Consider the following 17,414-nt stretch of genomic DNA (forward strand, 5'->3'; position numbering starts at 1 on the left):
CGTGACTTTACCGAAAGAACCAGAGTATGTATACCTCAATATTTTACCTATAAACATGAGTTGCACCTTTTATACAAAAAAAGCCATATAGTTACACGTTTGGTTTAGAAATTAGACTTTGTTCATCTTTTCAACTGGAATTATTTAGTTGATATGTATATACAAAAAGTGCCATCTACTGAAATGGGAAGGGTAAAATAGCTGATTTTTGTTGTAATTGTGTCGTGTATAATTTCGGTTATTAGTTTGTTTTACATGACCATCGTTGCAGTATATTTCAATTCCCAAAGCCAGCAATGTCAAAAGGATTTCTTAATATGTTTATACACGTTTTTAATTGCCTCTACTGGCCTATTTTTAAAAAAAATGGTCAGGATTGTAACCAAGTAGCTGCTTGTGCTTCACAGAAGTCACTTGCATAAAGAGTCATCCTTGCTATCTAAATTGTTAGTGAATACAAATTTACATGAACCAAATGAAACATTGACAAATGCAAATGACAATAAAATCAACATTTTTATGCAGGGCATATAACCGGAAATTATATTCTTACGACAGAACCCTAAATCAAATAAGTATATAATTATACATGTATAATGTACATCAACAGCATAAAGTTTATTTACTAACTTGAATCAATTAATCCAAGTGCTTTTGCTGCTGACAACTTCGTAAGTTGAATGAAGAAGAAAAAGAAATTCAACTCCTGAAGATGCCCGCAGCACTAAATGATAAGCTACTGCAAAAACATACATGTTAAATCGAATCAGTTAGGTGTATAACTGCAAATGTTACACTTACATGTAACACAAATATGGTTAAAATATACACTTGTAACAGTGTATGTGCATGAATTTATGATCGGTGTAAACCTTGAATACTGAGTGGCAGTGACACTTTAAAATTTAAATAAAAAAACTATTGTGTGGAAATTAGGATATTGCTTTTGAAATAAGATTTAAGTTCTAGAATGTATAGGTGTACCCTGATATACTTAAAATACTTTGATTCATCATTTGTTAATTTTGTCAAATTGACACTTTTTTTTTGGTTTATCTCGTTGGTTTCGTTTTTACGTTTGATGACCCAAAAGGTGAGACAGACACTCTTACTGCCTCTCCCTCACTCTTCCAGTAACCCAACACCTATACGACCTGCACCAGTTTCTGGTTCGTAAATTGCAGTTTACATGTATCTCTCGATTTATGATCGTTCGGTTTACGAAATTTTGCCTTAATGCAATTGACATTATGGACAATTGTCGATTAACGAAATCGAATTTCCGTGTGAACGAAATTTCACACGGCACATGCCGTGAGATCCAAATGTAGCACCCAGGAGACTGCGTCATCCATCCGCAACAGTGCCACGGTATCCCGACGATACAATAACAATGCCTCAACATCACCTTTCCAGTCATCCTGTGCAGATGTTTTGGCGAGTTCCCTGAAAAGGTATTTTAAAAAATTCAATAATTTGTATTTGTTCCTTATTATTTTTGTTTTGTGAAAAGTGACATAGGTGTATATTTTTAGGTTAGGAGTAGAGTTGGAATTAATGTCCGAAACCCATCCCTAAATTTTCGTATTAAATGGGAAAAGCCATTCCAATTCACATAATTGTTTTACACAAATCGAGGGATACATGTAAAGTGTTTTACTTAGCTGTTTAGTTATTATTCACCATATTTAGGCATGAAAATGTTATTTGTATTTACAATTGTTATTTTTTGTAGGTTTTAGGTCAGAACATTGTTAGGAACGTAATTTGTGATATATAATGGGACCTGATGGGAAAAATGTTCAGTATACAATTTTTCACTTTACATTCATGTTTTCAAGAACGCAAACTGAACATATATCGAGGTACACCCGTAGGTATATCGTTACACACTGCAAGTTTTATAGTTTGTTTTTAATTTTGGGTAAAAAAAACTGCCTCAATTGGATATTGTTATACTAAAGTGGATAACAAAAAGAAGTAAGATTGATAGAAGGTACTCGGAAGCTTTATTTTAAATAAATAAATTCAGCAGCGGAATGACAAAAGGGCTGTAAATGATTATAACAAAAAATGTGGTATTGGGGAAAGCTCACCAAGACCATCCAAAAAAAGAGGAAATGGGAGTCAAATAATTAGGGTCCTTTCACAACACCGACGATGGCTGGCCTAACAATGCGGTTGTGCAGCTTGTAACCGATCTTGGTAACTACGCCAACTGTGCCAGGATCCTTCCCTTCCATGGGCACCTGGAAGAGTGCCTCGTGCTCATAAGGGTCAAACTTGGCATCAATGGGGTTCAGAGGAACCAGCCCATGCTTGGTGAACACTTTCTGCAGCTGGCTCTCGGTAAGAATCAGACCTTCGTATAAACTCTTCAGATGTGGGTTGGCGTCATTTAGCTCTTCCTTGGGAACACTCTCCGTTGCCTTCTGAAGGATGTCTGCAACTTCGAGCAAGTCCTTGCAGAAACTTTGAATGCCTGCAAAATAACAAGTTCCATATCGGTACACAATACTGTGCCCTCTTGAGACAAAATCGACCAAGCAACTTAACCCATTGTGCTGTAGATGGTAGTGCCGCCGTTACCGAATATCTTGCCATCTTCGATCATCCTTTGGCTCCGTCGTCGCACATTTTCAGTGTCCGCCAGTGCACGCTTATAGCGATCCTGAATGGAATTGAGCGTTAATGGCAAACCTAATCTATGGTTCAATAAATCTAGTCTGACATAAAAAGACTTGGGCAGGACACCTCACTAGGACATAAAACAGGCAACATTAACAATTGAATGGAAGCCAATGGAGGGAAAAAGAGGCAGACAAAATGAATTGGTGGGATGAGAGAAGATTTGTAGTAGCAAGTAAGAGTGGAACACATTGGGGGAGGCCCTTTCATGTTAACAGTTAAAATATGTAAGTTGAATCAGCATTCCCATTGAAGATAAGCACAGTGCTTCTCACATATGCTTGTATGAGAAGTTTCCTGACACCGCCCTCCCCCAACCCTACCAGTAAAGTAAGGATGTGTTGCTTATTTAAGGACTGCTCTACAAATTCTCCTGGAGGCGGGCACATCTCAGCATTCACTAGAATCACCCCCACGTACCGTCAGATCTTTGACTTGCTCTTCGAGCTTGGTTTTCTCTTCGAGGGCGGCGATCTCCTGCGCGGCCTTGTCTCCAGCTGCTCTTTCCTCCACCCTCCCTGACGGCGCGTCTCCGCTCGACTGTTGCTCCGTGCTGTTCTTGTTCTGCTGTTGCGATGCCACGCATAATCCACGCAGCAGCAGCATATCCCTGCGACGCAAAAGGCTAAAAAAAACAATGGATTGATTATATACAACGCTGACATTCTACATTTCGTCCTTTTTTCCTCATTTATATACCAACATTTAAATGCCGCATCAACGCAAATAATGCGTCTTATGAATTCGAGCATATTGTCCAATTAAGTTGAGGTGACCATAACTCCGTGCCAAAGAACAACGCTAGTTACATTAATCTCTGATTTCATTTAAACAGCGGCACATTTTCCGTATACATATTCTGATACTTTGTGGGGTATGGACCAAGGCCAAATCATCCATGCCTAAATCTGTATCATTTATTCCGTAACCTTTAAATCGCACGATTTCCAAAACTCGCCTTCGCATCACTTCAGCCCAGTCCGTGCCAATGACGTGAGACAATTTCAAGCCATGCCCGGAATCAGCCAGTGCCACGACGCCTATTGAGGAACCTTTGAAGAGCTTAGATGCGAAGAACCACTAAATACAACCCCTAGTCCGTATAGGTGACGATGAGTTAGAGGGGCCGAGGCTCCTTGGGTTAGGTTACATGAAGGGTGAGTGGACCATCCATACCCATGACGGGCAATTGCACGCAACGTGGCCTATGAGATACTATTTTCAAGGCAATATTATTGACGAATGTGTTGACTGCCAAAGCAGTATCGCAAAATGAGGAAAATAAAGTCATAACCGGCTCCCTTCGACCCGCACTCCTCCCCCCAGCTCTCGTCACGGGTACGTGAATGAGTGATCAAGGGGGTTCAACTTGTGTCCGAAACAGCCTCACGTCTTGAAGTGAGGACGCGCGCAGCTGTAGTCGGTGTGGATACGAGGTCACGAGCTGACCTAAAGCCTCGCTCCCTCCCCAACTCCAATGCCGGCGAATGACCTTACACGTGTGTGCCGACCGCGCTGTAGGGGGAGCGCTCCAGACTTGTTTCGGGGGGAGGCCGGGGATGAAACTCCGCTACGGTGAGCAGCTAAGGGGGGCGAGTCAGAGGGGTTCGCGTGCGGGCGAGGTACCTGGGCGAGGACCGCGACATCGCGGGGAGGAGACGGCGGCCCAGGCCAAACACGCGGAACCCAGCGGCGACGGCCATGTTGCTCCACCTTGCACGCGGTGCACGCCGGGAGCGTCACGTGCTCGGATAGCCACGCCCCCTTCCCGCGTGCCCCGTCCCCAACCCACGTGTAGTGGTGGTGAGTGTTGTGGTGGTGAGTGTTGTGGTGGTGAGTGTTGTGGTGGTGAGTGTTGCGGTGGTGAGTGTTGTAGTGGTGAGTGTTGTAGTGGTGAGTGTACTGGTGGTGAGTGTAGTCGTGAGTGTAGTGGTGGTGAGTGTTGTGGTGGTGAGTGTTGCGGGGGTGAGTGTAGTGGTGAGTGTAGTGGTGGTGAGTGTAGTGGTGGTGAGTGTGGTGGTGGTGAGTGTACTGGTGGTGAGTCTACTGGTGGTGAGTGTAGTGGTGGTGAGTGTAGTGTAGTGGTGGTGAGTGTAGTGGTGAGTGTAGTGGTGAGTGTAGTGGTGGTGAGTGTTGTGGTGGTGAGTGTAGTGGTGAGTGTAGTGGTGGTGAGTGTGGTGGTGAGTGTGGTGGTGAGTGTGGTGGTGAGTGTAGTGGTGGTGAGTGTGGTGGTGGTGAGTGTACTGGTGGTGAGTGTACTGGTGGTGAGTGTAGTGGTGAGTGTAGTGGTGAGTGTAGTGGTGAGTGTAGTAGTGGTGAGTGTACTGGTGGTGAGTGTAGTGGTGGTGAGTGTGGTGGTGAGTGTGGTGGTGAGTGTAGTGGTGAGTGTGGTGGTGGTGAGTGTACTGGTGGTGAGTGTAGTGGTGATGAGTGTAGTGGTGGTGAGTGTAGTGGTGAGTGTACTGGTGGTGAGTGTAGTGGTGGTGAGTGTGGTGGTGAATGTAGTAGTGAGTGTAGTGGTGAGTGTAGTGGTGGTGAGTGTACTGGTGGTGAGTGTAGTGGTGATGAGTAGTGGTGGTGAGTGTAGTGGTGGTGAGTGTAGTGGTGAGTGTATTGGTGGTGAGTGTAGTGGTGAGTGTAGTGGTGGTGAGTGTAGTGGTGGTGAGTTTAGTAGTGGTGGGTGTAGTGGTGGTGAGTGTAGTGGTGGTGAGTGTGGTGGTGAATGTAGTGGTGAGTGTAGTGGTGAGTGTAGTGGTGGTGAGTGTAGTGGTGAGTGTATTGGTGGTGAGTGTAGTGGTGAGTGTAGTGGTGGTGAGTGTAGTGGTGGTGAGTTTAGTAGTGGTGGGTGTAGTGGTGGTGAGTGTAGTAGTGGTGGGTGTACTGGTGGTGCTTTTTTTATTGTGTTTCTCCCTTGTGATGGGACTTTGTAGGATGAACGTTGAGATTTATAAGTTGCACGGGATGACCAATAATGTCTGAATTGGTCTGTATTAAGGGTTCACATGCTCGTATTAGGGGAATTATGATTCCCCCCCCCCCCCCCCACAATATACTGAGGCTGTGTTCATTGTCATGCGATGTTATGTTCTGTGAAACTTAAATGTTTATTGTATTATATTTTATAACCTCCTAGAGCAGAGTCCCCACGGACTCTGCCACCCCAGGGGTTGTGGCAATCCGTTTAACACTTTGACTTTCGCGACCAATATCATCCATAAGAGGGTTTTTTCGGGTCAGATCGCGTAAATATAAATGTGCCGTTAAGCCCGCCACCACCCGACACAGCCAATTAATAACAGAACATGCCAATTCGTTACTAGTACAGCAACACCGTTGTGTTGGAGAGCAAATCCACAACCTTTACAATCTGAGTACGACGTTTCGCCAGTAATTACAACCAGCTTCATCAGGCGACAGCCAGACGAAAGACGGAACGATTCATTTTCCCATCGATCCACCGACTTGCTTATTTGGCATCGATTCTCTGCTGTCTTGTTTGTACGTATTGTCCCAGTTTTGTAACGTCTAGTTATTGCTCCGCCTCGTTCGTTCCTTCCTTCCGAGTATCGGTCTGAATAAATACCGTACGAAATGTGCATTGGTGTGAAGTTATTGATTCTTATACACGTAACGATATATTTTGAAGTATCGTTAAAATGAGAATCGATTCGCATGATTTTCGCGATACGCACCCTGTAAGGCTCAACATGAACATACACGATTCGTAGAGTATGTTTTCCGTTTCCATATCACAATTTTAGAAATTACTATATTATTTTAGCCATTGCACGCTCCGTAATTGCGAGTGGAATTAAGGAGAATCGATTAATTACACGCGCGGATCGATGCAAGGATTGAGACCAAAGGAATCTAAGAATCGATACGACCCCTCTTGGTGGGAAGGCGGCGGCTGGTAAAGTCTTCGCGTTGTTTACTTCCCTTCATCATCATCACCGTCAATATTAATAAGAGTATCACCAATTCTGTTGATGATATAAGATACATCGTCGAATTACTCGTTACATCGTCGTGTCGATGGCGCCGTGCTCGTTTTGTTTGTTGTGTTTATAACCAAAGCGACGTTCGCTGGGCACAGTTTCTAGGAAATCCCGCATGCCTGAATGGGGCCTGGTGTTTGTATTTTAGTTTACATTTAAACGCTAAACTTGTTTTAAAATGATCGTCTTGGACGCGGTGTGTGTACAAGTACAGCCTAGAAAGTGTAACTGTGAGTGTATATGGGTGGCAGCAGCAGTTGTTTCGTACACTGCCTTATGAATCCGGCGCCTGAGTTCGATAACCGGCCACAAATAACATCAGTGGCGAGTGATTTGCGAGCCGGTCTCTCGTCTTGGCATTCCCGTTCACCTCACATACACCCACACACACTACACATCGTGGTGAAGTATGATAAACCAGCCCCGTTACTCACGGTGTGACGAAGCCTGCATCATTTGTGCGTTGACAGGGATGAATACCTGTACTGTATGATGAAATACGATACATTCACGTGTAATATAAACTGAGGTTCCTGGAAGTGGCCCTGCATTATCGCAGATAATTTAGCTTATACCGTGCACTTACACGCATGGGAGATCGTACTTCAATGTGTTGCACTGACGACTTTGAGAAATGCTTACATGAAAACATTTGGTGTGTGTTCGATTTAAAAAAAAGTTTATTCCAATTGTGCCATCAAAAATCTCGTAGTGAGTGAGCAGTGCACCACCACGATAGAATGGCCTGCAGACATATCATTGAACTGCTTCTGGGATCCTTTCAAGGGATATTCACTTGGAATGCTGCATATTTTCAGACTCCCTGCTATATATATCTTTTCCATGGAGATGTATGTCGCATGGCAGGCGAACTTTAATTTGTTTTATCTTTGTTGTATTCTCAGAACTGGAATTTTGCCAGTTTTACGTGAAAACCCAGTTTTAATACTTATAACGCCATCAACTCGCTATACTTGAGAAACCGGTTCAGTCATTTACGCTGACACTCGGGTTTGAACCTGGGAACTCAACGTTGCAGGCTCAATATTGTGACCCCAACCAATCAATGTCATTGATATATGGACAGTTTTTAGGACATATGTTGAACAGTTTATTGGCATATAAATTATTTTTTTATTAAAATGTATAGTTTAGTATTGGCATGACCATTTTTACCATTAATACATGTTGAATAGCAGACATCCTCATACAATTGCACATACAGAACACTGATATAGGTGACTTTCAAGTATTTTTTTCATGAATTAAGCTCATTAATATTCATCAACTTAAGCCCCTTTCTCTATTTAAGTCCCATTTAAAAACCTTTTGTTTACTACGGCCTTTGAATAGACCTTGGTTTTGGTGTTATACTTTTTTGCAATATATTATTTTTGTCTTGTACAGCGTTGTGAGATGCAGTTTTGCATGAACGACGCCGTATAAAATGTAATATAATTAAACTCACATGAGACAGCCCGTGATGCACAGTTTATTTGCATGTCTATTAAATAACAGATATGTAATTTTGTGTTGCATCTTAACAGGGGGGCAATGGCTGAGTGCTTCCTGCCAGCACCAGGCAGCCCAGCCGAGAACCGCAGGGCGGCCGAGGGCTCAGGCATGACTCGCAGCCCCAGCTTTGAGGAAGTTAGCCCTACAAAGTTCCCGGGTCTCTACCGCCTCACTGAGCCCACGGGACTCACAGACGGCAGCCATCTCCCTGGAGAGGTCCCTTCTGATGAGGATCGCGACCACGCCAAGAAGAAGAGCAAGTTCAAGAAGAAAGAGAAGCGAAGTCAGTTATCTTGTTATTTCCCCATTTTGGTTTTTCTACGCATAAACTAACCCCGTCGTAAGAGTCTATAATTTATATAAAAGGATAAGGGCCACTCTTGAAGATGAGCCTCATCTCATTGCTAATATGAGCAGTAATACACATTTGCCTTTTTGACTTCAGTTTTATAAGTAACACATTTACGTATTGGGGTAGAACAGTGGAGCAGTGGTCAGCTGACTGCACGATGAACCTGGCTCTCTGAGTTCGATTCAAGTCCATAACTGACAATAGCAAGTGGTGCACTTGTCCTGGGTGTCTCCCTTCACCCACCCACATTGATCAGTGGGATCCCCCCTTCAGCCTACATTGACCAGCAGGGCAAAATATGGTTTAAAATCCCATAACCAGTAGGGTATGGGAGGCCTTAATCCAGCAGTACATAGACAGTGTTGTAAATATTCATACATATGCAGGTGGGCTTTCTTGGTTTTTAATTTCCCTGCTTTGTGTAAAAATGTGTGTTCCTTGGGCCAGCTGAGGGATATGCGGCTTTCCAGGAAGACAGTTCAGCAGATGAAGCAGAGTCACCTACCAAAGTGAAGAAGTCCAAGGGTATCCAAGTATTTAAAAAGCCCAGCTTCTCCAAAAAAAAAGATAAGGAATTCCGCATTAAGGAAAAGGTCAAAGAGGAGAAGCCCAAGGAAGAGAAACAAAAGGAAAAGAAAGTCAAGGAGCGAACGGTTAGATGCTTATGTTTAAAAAATATATATTTCAAGGAAATGTATTTTAACGAAGTTCATTGATCAAAAATGACTTTACATAATTTGTATATGGTAATACAGGATGTACGCTGTTATGGACAATACATCAAACACGCATTTTCTTTGTCATAGCAGGCCGTGGCAGACGTTGTAAAACTCCCCAAGAAAGATAAGCAACAGAAAAGCAAGAAGAAAAAGAAGGCCAGTGTCTTGACTGTACCAGAGCAGGATTGGCCCGAGGTAGAGGTGGTTGTGGGGCCCAAGCCTGGTCCCATCTTTGGTGCCACCTTGGAGGAGGCTGTGCATCGCACTGCCCTCTACGACGGAGTGCCCTTGCCAGCTGTGTGCCGAGAGTGCATCGACTACATTGAACGTAATGGCCTTAAGTGTGAAGGCATCTACAGGGTTTCTGGTGAGTTTCAAAACACGCTCACTTATGTCTGCATATTGGAATATCAAGATTTATATTACAAATTATCAGCGTGTATCACACAATTTTCAGATAAAAATAACTTACACTGATAATAAGATGTTATTTATTCAACTTGCTAATGGAGGCCTTTGTCAATGGCAGGAATAAAGTCGAAGGTAGATGAATTGAAGGCCATATACGATCGCGAGGAGTCTCCCAACCTGGAAGATTATGACCCTCACACAGTTGCAAGTGTACTGAAACAGTATCTGCGGGAGCTTCCAGAGAGTTTGTTGACACGAGAGCTCCACCCTAAAATTGAGGAAGCCTGCAGCCGTCCTTTGGTTGAAGATCGGCTGGCTGAGTGCAAGCGACTTTTGGCAGAGCTTCCCAAATTCAATCGCCATCTCCTCTCCTGGCTCATGGTCCACATGGACCATGTGGTGCTGCATGAGAGTGACAATAAGATGAATGTGCAAGGCATTTCTATTGTCCTGCACCCCACAACACAGGTGCGTAATAATGCTTTGGCCATGCATATACTGTTGCTTATTGTGTCCTGAAAATGAAACAAAAACGGATTTCAATTAACCAATTTGTTTAATGTGTTTTCTTACAGATAAGCCACCGACTGCTTTATATGTTTTTTATGCATGTGAATGACCTGTTTAAGAAAGTGAATCTGAATTCTGCAATCAGGCCACTTCGTTGGTCCAACCTGGCAAATGCTCCAAACTTCCCAGAGAGCCAAGAAAATATCAAAGAAGAGATCCGGAGACAGGTTAGAATCTCAGCTGTAAATTAGACATAGCTCATGATGCAGTAGGTGCTCGTTGATATGGCTCAAATATGTAAAGGTTCTAAAAAAAATACCATTATTTTTTTATTAGTAACATTTTACATAAATGGAAATACGCTATTATCACCCTTGCTGTTCACCATAAACCCATTATAAAAGCTTGTTCTTTAGTTTACATTATTGTTTATGATTGGCTTGTAATACAATGCCAATTTTTGTTGCATGTGTAGCACATTGAATTATTCTATTGTATAGACATTACATCCTTAAAGTGTTCATGCTATGCCAAATAACATTGTTATTTTATTGCGCATAGGAATTCATGCTGAACAGGTTACACAGTGACCTGCAAGCTGGTGTTAAGGACTCTGGGAAGGAGGAAAGGCTTTGGGAGGTTCAAAGAATCCTGACAGCCCTTAAACGCAAACTCCGTGAGGTCAAACGACAGGTGAGAAGTGTGCAAGATATACCATTCCAAAAAGTAATATTCTGTACAGCAGACGTATGAAAACATATTAAAGGAAGAGATCGTTTCCATCTGTAATCACTGGACACATGTGGATTACATGTGTTTTAAGGACTGTGAAGAAAAGATAGCTCAAGAGATTGCCAGCCTATCAAAGGAGGATGTTTCAAAGGAGGAAATGACAGAAAATGAAGAGGAAGTGATCAACATACTCATAGCACAGGTATGTACATTGATCATATACTTCCTTTACAGTCCTTTGCCAATCCATTGCTGAAGGCCTCCCCACGCTGTGATGGTCATGGGGGATGTTTGATCATACTTTACGCCGGTCAGTGTGAGTCGTGGATGAGAATAAAGTTGGGATGCCAGTTTCATAGTGCAGTTGGCTAACCACTGTGTGACCGCTCCACCGCTAATTGTCAGATAACATCACAAAATGTACATTTTCGAATGTGTTTCAGGAGGGTTGTTTGCCATTCATGACACTGATCAGTATAGGTTGGTGAGGTTGGTGAAGTTGGGGAGTAGGACTCGTTCAGATATCACTTGCCACTGGTTGTTAGCCATGGCTTGAAAATGAACTCATTAAGTAAGATAAATCAATGTTGTAAATGTATGATTTGAAAATAATGGACATTGGTGATCTTCCACTGCTTATTCTTCAGGAGGATGAGGTTTTGACAGAACAGGAGGAGCTGCTCGCCATGGAGCAGTTGCTGCGGAGAAAGATGGCCGCTGAGAAGGAGGAGATCGAACGACTGCGGGCTGAAATCGCAGAGATACAGAGGTGAGGGCCTCTCCACAGATGTTGGTTTTCACATGACACCAGTTCGAGTTGCAAAATCGTGATCCTTCCTGTCGGTGAAATAGTTGAATCATGATTTAGTTCATCTTTAGAGCCTTTTGTCAAGCCATTGCTGGATAAATGCCGTGTAAATCATTGTGATTTAATTTGACCATATTTCAGTGATTTTGCAGTGATAAGTGCACTATGCTTTGAATCAAACTCAGGTGGCAGGGTTTCTAGCACAATGCACTAACCGTTACATCACTGCTCCCCCAAGTCATTGGATAGTGACTGGAGGGAGCCAACACTTTGTTGTAAGAATATATTTATACGATAACACCCAAGTGAACTGATAAAATTAATCATGCATTTCCTGGCATGTTCTTATTGAATTCTAAGGAAGGAACGAACGTGTGTGCTTTCCTTGTGTGTGACGAGGTAGTCGACAACAGGTGCGCAGTGAGACGGAAGATTACAGCTCGGACAGTGAAAGTGAGAGTGAGGACGAGGAGGAGCTGCAGCTGATTCTGGATGATTTAATTCGGCAAAATGAGGAACTTGAGGTAAACAATTGCAGTGTACAAGAATTCGAGTATTTTGGCTTGATTGTAACAACACAGGGTTCTGAGTGTGGCCTTCCAGGCGAAGCCCTTTGTTAAGCCTTACCTTTCTCAAGCTTTCGACACACTACTGTGGGCATCTTCAGCAACTGACTTGAGAAATCTCATGTCGTATCTACCCACATAATGCTCAACACGCAGCCCAACCCAGACTATCACACTTGTATAGTCTGTTGTGAACTCTAGCCTATGCCCAGCAATGAAATACAGAGTACATTATTTTGACATGGGTGATTTTTTGTTTTGAAGGCAATATACAAATGTTAATATTTGTGTACTATTTTGTGCAAACATTTTGACATTTTTCACAGATCAAGAATAACCACTTGAATCAAGCCATCCACGAGGAGAGGGAGGCCATCATAGAGCTGCGGGTGCAGATCCGCCTTCTGAAGTCTCAGCGGAACAGGCAGGAGCAGTGCCAAGAGGAGGCAGCGGCCGCTGGAGAAACTGCTAAGCTATCTCCAGATGCATCAGCCGTCATCGCTGTTGCACCCAACAAACTCAAGTTGGAATCCGCTGTTTCCATCGATGCAGCAGACAACAGAGCTGCAGCTCGGTCTCCTGCAGAGATTTCGGCAGATTCTAAAGTGGCCAAGTCACCTACGGATGCTCCTCTGGACTCAAAACCTGCAAAGGATGTGGGGAAGGAAGCGTCAATGGCAGGAATCGCGAATGCGAAGGTGTGCAATTTCTGTCCGTCATCTCTCATTTATTTGTGCAAATGTTGGCCATCTATTATATATAGCTTTTGAAGTTAGTGCCTGAAAGTTTTGTGATTTTAAGCGTTTAACTATTTTATTTTGCAGGATGCTGCAAAAGATGTTGGGAAGGATGCTGTCGCAGCAGAAGAAGCTGGTAAGGTGGTACAACCTGTGAAGAACGTTTGCAAAGATGATAACGTGACAAAGAATTCTGATGAAACACAAATCGCAAAGGATTCTGGGAAGGGGGAGCAAGTGAAGGGTTCTGGGAAGAATGTACCATCAGCCAAGGATGCTGGGAAAGAATCCAGGTCAGCAAAGGAAGTTGGTAAAGAAGAGGTAAAAGGAAATGCAAAGGATTTACAGAAGCCTTCGCCTGCCAAAGAAACAGAAATATAAAGTGTTCTTTAAAATGACATATAACAAAAAAAAATCTAACCTTTAAGCTATGTATAATATATTATGGGATGTGTTTTAACCGGGTTCTAATTTTCAGAATATGCACCTTTATGTCCACACATGCAAGTCAGAGGTATCGCTTGTATTTGTTTAAAATATTGTAGCAATAAGTGAAATGTGTATGTAAGTTGTTTGTCCATAAATATTATGGTTCCATTTTTAGTTCACATTGAAAAGTGAGCCAACCGGAATTTTAAGCAGAGCACATTTTTTGCGCATGTATTAACACCAAAATGAATACAAATGGAGTGTGAATTACAATTGTAAAATATAGGAACCTTCCATCTATTTAGGCCATAATATAATGGTCTGGCTCTGTTTTATAATGTGAAATAAAAGTGAAACTGCTGTATTAAATTTCAAACAATGTGCCTTTGGACATGTCCCTGGGATTGGAAATAAAGTTTTACCTTTTACTCCTATTTTATTTTAATAACCTTGGTACATTTATTCATGTTATTTTTCTCGTCATGATGAGTTGCTTAATTGCATATGCTTTGTAAGGTGTTAACTATTACGTGTAATATAGGATATGCACCTACCAGTTTCCTTTTCAGGACATTTTTAAATTAGATCAATATGCGTCAACACGACAAGCATTGTTTTTTTTGTATCGGTCACATTGCCCTTTAATAGTGTTTATTCAATGGAAATATTCATGAAATGCGATTTAAATTCTGTAGCTGCATGCTGTAAAACACCACGTGTTAAGTGTGGATTAAAATGTATATGAATTCTCTGCATGATACGTGTCGTTGCATAAGCAAGCAGTTAAATGGAGTTGTTAAGTAGTTTTTTTCATGCGAGGTCTAAACCAGTTGGTGATGCAAAAAAGGGGGCGATGATGCAAAAAAGGGGGCAGTGATACATTGCTCTGTACTTTCAGTTAAATATTTACTGCTTATGCACGATGTTAAAGTCATGTAACGCTGAAAGATCCACCAACTCGAGCGACAAAGCGCCAGTGGGGTTTTCAGTACCCGTTCTTTGACAGCAGAGGGCGAAGTGCGTTCAATGGAAACGGCCTTTGATACGCATGCCGTTCACAAGAAACGCAACCCATTCATTCACATTTACAAGCCTTTTAACAATTCACTTCGGAACCGATCGAGTGTTTCTTAAGCCTCGACTATCACACAAACAGCAGCACGGTATTTGAATACACTTTAATTGGTAATGTCCCCGTGTTGAAAATGGTGCGAGTGTGTATATGACAAACTCAAAATGCGTGTACGAGACGTTCACAGCAGTATTCACTATTGGTATGCATTAGGAACTGCCACACGACGCAAACTAACGTTCATTCAGCTCCTGATGAAATATATGCATCTATAAATATCCACCAACATTTTTTTGTATGCGTTTTCTGTGAACAAAATGTACCCTTTGAGTTTATGAGCGCCTTTTATGACCGTTTATGCAACCGTTTAGTTATGCCGAATATGCTGTCATGCATAATTATAGGCTTATTCGGGAGCTTGTATTGTTTAGTGGTGAAGGCCGTCATCCAACAGTGTATTGACAAAAGGGATGTTGCACTGTAGGCAACAATGCATAGTTAATGTACGTGCTAATTGTAAATTAAATCACACCCAGTTTGGTCGTGAGGTCTTGCATCCTTGATTTACAATGCGGTGTAGATCCCAAAAAATACATTTCCGTTGATAATTTTAATCATTACATTGTCTGACTTTCTCTTGCCTCTCCATTCTAGACAGCGATTTATAAAAGCACACCTTTCATACGATTACGTGCTTTATGCTGCATTTTGCTGTTACAGTGCTCTTGGCGTTGTTTAGAGTATCTAAAATTGATCTCTAACCATGTTTAATTTCAGTCGTAGTCGCCTATTATACAGTACATTCTGTATTCTATCATTTACCAACCCGCACTGACGTGTGTGGTGAAGCAAGGCCAAACAAATACTCCCCATCGCCGGCATGGGCATGGGTATACATTCATCTAACCGTGATATTATAAGTTCGTTTAATTTATTATACCATAGTTATACACTAAGCAGGGGTTCTTAACCTTTACTGCAGCCTCTGCACCCCTTTGATTCTCAATCGTAATAAAATGTATAATGTTAATAAATACATAGGTTTGATGAAACAAAGTAGTTGTACTTACGTGCCCGTGTTTAATTTATTTGCGATGATTTACCTTGTTAAAAAAAACATGGAATGTCTCGCACCCCCACAAAGGGCACCCCAGGTTAAGAACCACTGCTTTAAAGCAATGTTTCCACGTATTGCGTTGATCGACTCGACATAGACTTAACATACATCCTAACCAAGATCTATTTAATATAGCTAGGTGCAAAAATAATATTTTGAAACGCACGTTAAAACATGCGAATTAATGTGAAATGCCAAAAAAAATCCATAAACCAGCCGAGGTAAAAACCGCTTCATAAAAATGCCAATGTAGAGTTAAGGGCTGTAGCAATGCACAGAGCAGTCGTTCTCGTCAATAATTAACATCAGTAAAGGCAACCGCCAGATTGTCCCTCGTGTTGAGATTGGATATCATATATGTAGCCGACTGAACTGTATATCCTTCAAGCCTCAAATATAGCACTCATCAGCCTTCATCGATCCACTGTTGGATGAAGGCCTCTCCAAGCTTTCGCCGTCTCTCACGATTCCGTGGTGTAATAAAACAACATCTCCACCTGAGTTGATTTCATCGCTTCATCTCCTCGCACAACCTTTCAACACGTTCATATCCTCGGCTGCCACTTCCCATCATGTCTTGACAATCGGCCATTATCTCTTCTGCTCATGCCCACTATTTGTAACATGTTGAAATATGTAATTAACCTGCGTGTCTTCTCGAATTCATGTTCCTTATTATGTCTTGCAATATAGTTCTAAACACACAAGCACGTCTATTTAGCTCCATTGGTCTGCGCCAGGGCTTCATTTTGCATGGAATATATTCTGCCCCCCGCCCCCCACAGTATATGTTGGTTGGGGTAAATATTTGCAGGAGCTCAGTCCCAGACAGCTCTGGTTGAAATTAAGTCCTTACCTACTCATTGCGTTGTCACAATTGACGCAAGGCGGCAAGCACGATGTTTATACTCGTCTGCTGGGATTTCATGCGATTTAAATTTTGTCATTGCACCCTTAACGTATACTGTGACATAGTGGGTTCCCATGCAGCTCTGCAGCCAGCTGCTAATACGGTAGCATCTTAAAGCAATTACAGCCCACATGCAGTTTTATTCTCTGCATGCCCACAGGATTACGCCTATATAAGCTATTTAAGGCAGATGATGCACGCTGACAGGCTGATTTTAGGAGATGGGGAGTTGGTAGCTCTAAGATTAATGCGGCCACGCTCTATAATGCCCAATGCGTTAAACATGCCCATTATTAAGTAGTTGATTGCACCTATGCAATCGAGGGTGTTTGGCATTTTGGAGATTGAGCTGCACAGTGTAATTCGGCGAGGTATAAGTTCAGAAACTATCGCCAAATCTCGGAAGCTAAACAGGCTGAACATAGTCTGGATAGTGTTTGGATTGGCGACCATCACATGCATGAAAACAGCTGTCAGAGGCTGCTGCGAGACGACATTAAGGGCAGCAGACAGCAGTGCAGCAAAAATCCAAAAGTCTCCGCTCCCGACCTTCACCGATCTGCACTGACAACGGGTGGTGGTGAAATATGGTCGAATAACCCCCATGACAAGCAAGGTGTGGTGGAGTCTTTGTCCAGCAGTGGATTGACAAAATGTCTGTACAGTCCTCAGGGCCGGATTAAGGCACGGGGGCTTTAGCGGCTGCAGCCTCCGCCAGCTCCTCCAGCTGAGATTAAGTCAAACGTTATTTCATTTGTGAATGCTGAATTTGATTTGTTGTGAGCCTTGTAAAAAGACGTTTATTTTTTTAAATTTAACTTTGTTTTCCTTTTGAAAATATTACTGGGGG

General features: G+C 42.5%; 2 protein-coding genes across 3 annotated transcripts; one reads left to right on the top strand and one right to left on the bottom strand.

Annotated features, from left to right (window-relative positions):
* Window positions 1–227: 227 nt before the first annotated feature.
* On the bottom strand, window positions 228–4,442 carry LOC144935102 (grpE protein homolog 1, mitochondrial-like). The gene is made up of 4 exons (XM_078861499.1): window positions 4,315–4,442; window positions 3,109–3,313; window positions 2,590–2,671; window positions 228–2,482 (listed from the first exon to the last, which is right to left on the bottom strand). The coding sequence occupies exons 1-4, from the start codon at window positions 4,389–4,391 to the stop codon at window positions 2,136–2,138; spliced, it is 711 nt and encodes a 236-aa protein (XP_078717625.1). The 5' UTR covers window positions 4,392–4,442; the 3' UTR covers window positions 228–2,135.
* Window positions 4,443–6,545: 2,103 nt separating this feature from the next.
* Window positions 6,546–13,899, top strand: RALBP1 (ralA binding protein 1). 2 transcript variants are annotated; one of them, XM_078861500.1, is made up of 12 exons: window positions 6,546–6,601; window positions 8,234–8,484; window positions 9,001–9,206; window positions 9,360–9,639; window positions 9,802–10,151; window positions 10,259–10,420; window positions 10,755–10,886; window positions 11,017–11,127; window positions 11,573–11,694; window positions 12,137–12,257; window positions 12,626–12,997; window positions 13,124–13,899. In XM_078861500.1, exons 2-12 carry the CDS (start codon window positions 8,241–8,243, stop codon window positions 13,415–13,417), a joined length of 2,394 nt encoding a protein of 797 aa, XP_078717626.1. In that variant the 5' UTR covers window positions 6,546–6,601; window positions 8,234–8,240; the 3' UTR covers window positions 13,418–13,899. The 2 variants fall into 2 exon arrangements, with proteins under 2 accessions (XP_078717626.1, XP_078717627.1); XM_078861501.1 differs by having other exon boundaries at window positions 6,569–6,601; window positions 9,363–9,639.
* Window positions 13,900–17,414: the final 3,515 nt, after the last annotated feature.

This window comes from Lampetra fluviatilis, chromosome 12 (assembly GCF_964198595.1).
Source record: "Lampetra fluviatilis chromosome 12, kcLamFluv1.1, whole genome shotgun sequence".
NCBI classification, from domain to species: Eukaryota; Metazoa; Chordata; class Hyperoartia; order Petromyzontiformes; family Petromyzontidae; genus Lampetra; species Lampetra fluviatilis.

Excerpts from the sequence above, each read along its gene's own strand:
- LOC144935102 (XM_078861499.1), bottom strand. The coding sequence starts at position 4,391 with ATGGCCGTCGCCGCTGGGTTCCGCGTGTTTGGCCTGGGCCGCCGTCTC. Across the intron at positions 3,314-4,314 it reads ATGTCGCGGTCCTCGCCCAG|CCTTTTGCGTCGCAGGGATA; the intron begins GTACCTCGCCCG and ends TGTTTTTTTTAG. Across the intron at positions 2,672-3,108 it reads AGCAAGTCAAAGATCTGACG|GATCGCTATAAGCGTGCACT; the intron begins GTACGTGGGGGT and ends AATTCCATTCAG.
- RALBP1 (XM_078861500.1), top strand. The coding sequence starts at position 8,241 with ATGGCTGAGTGCTTCCTGCCAGCACCAGGCAGCCCAGCCGAGAACCGC. Across the intron at positions 10,421-10,754 it reads AAGAAGAGATCCGGAGACAG|GAATTCATGCTGAACAGGTT; the intron begins GTTAGAATCTCA and ends TATTGCGCATAG. Across the intron at positions 12,258-12,625 it reads GGCAAAATGAGGAACTTGAG|ATCAAGAATAACCACTTGAA; the intron begins GTAAACAATTGC and ends CATTTTTCACAG.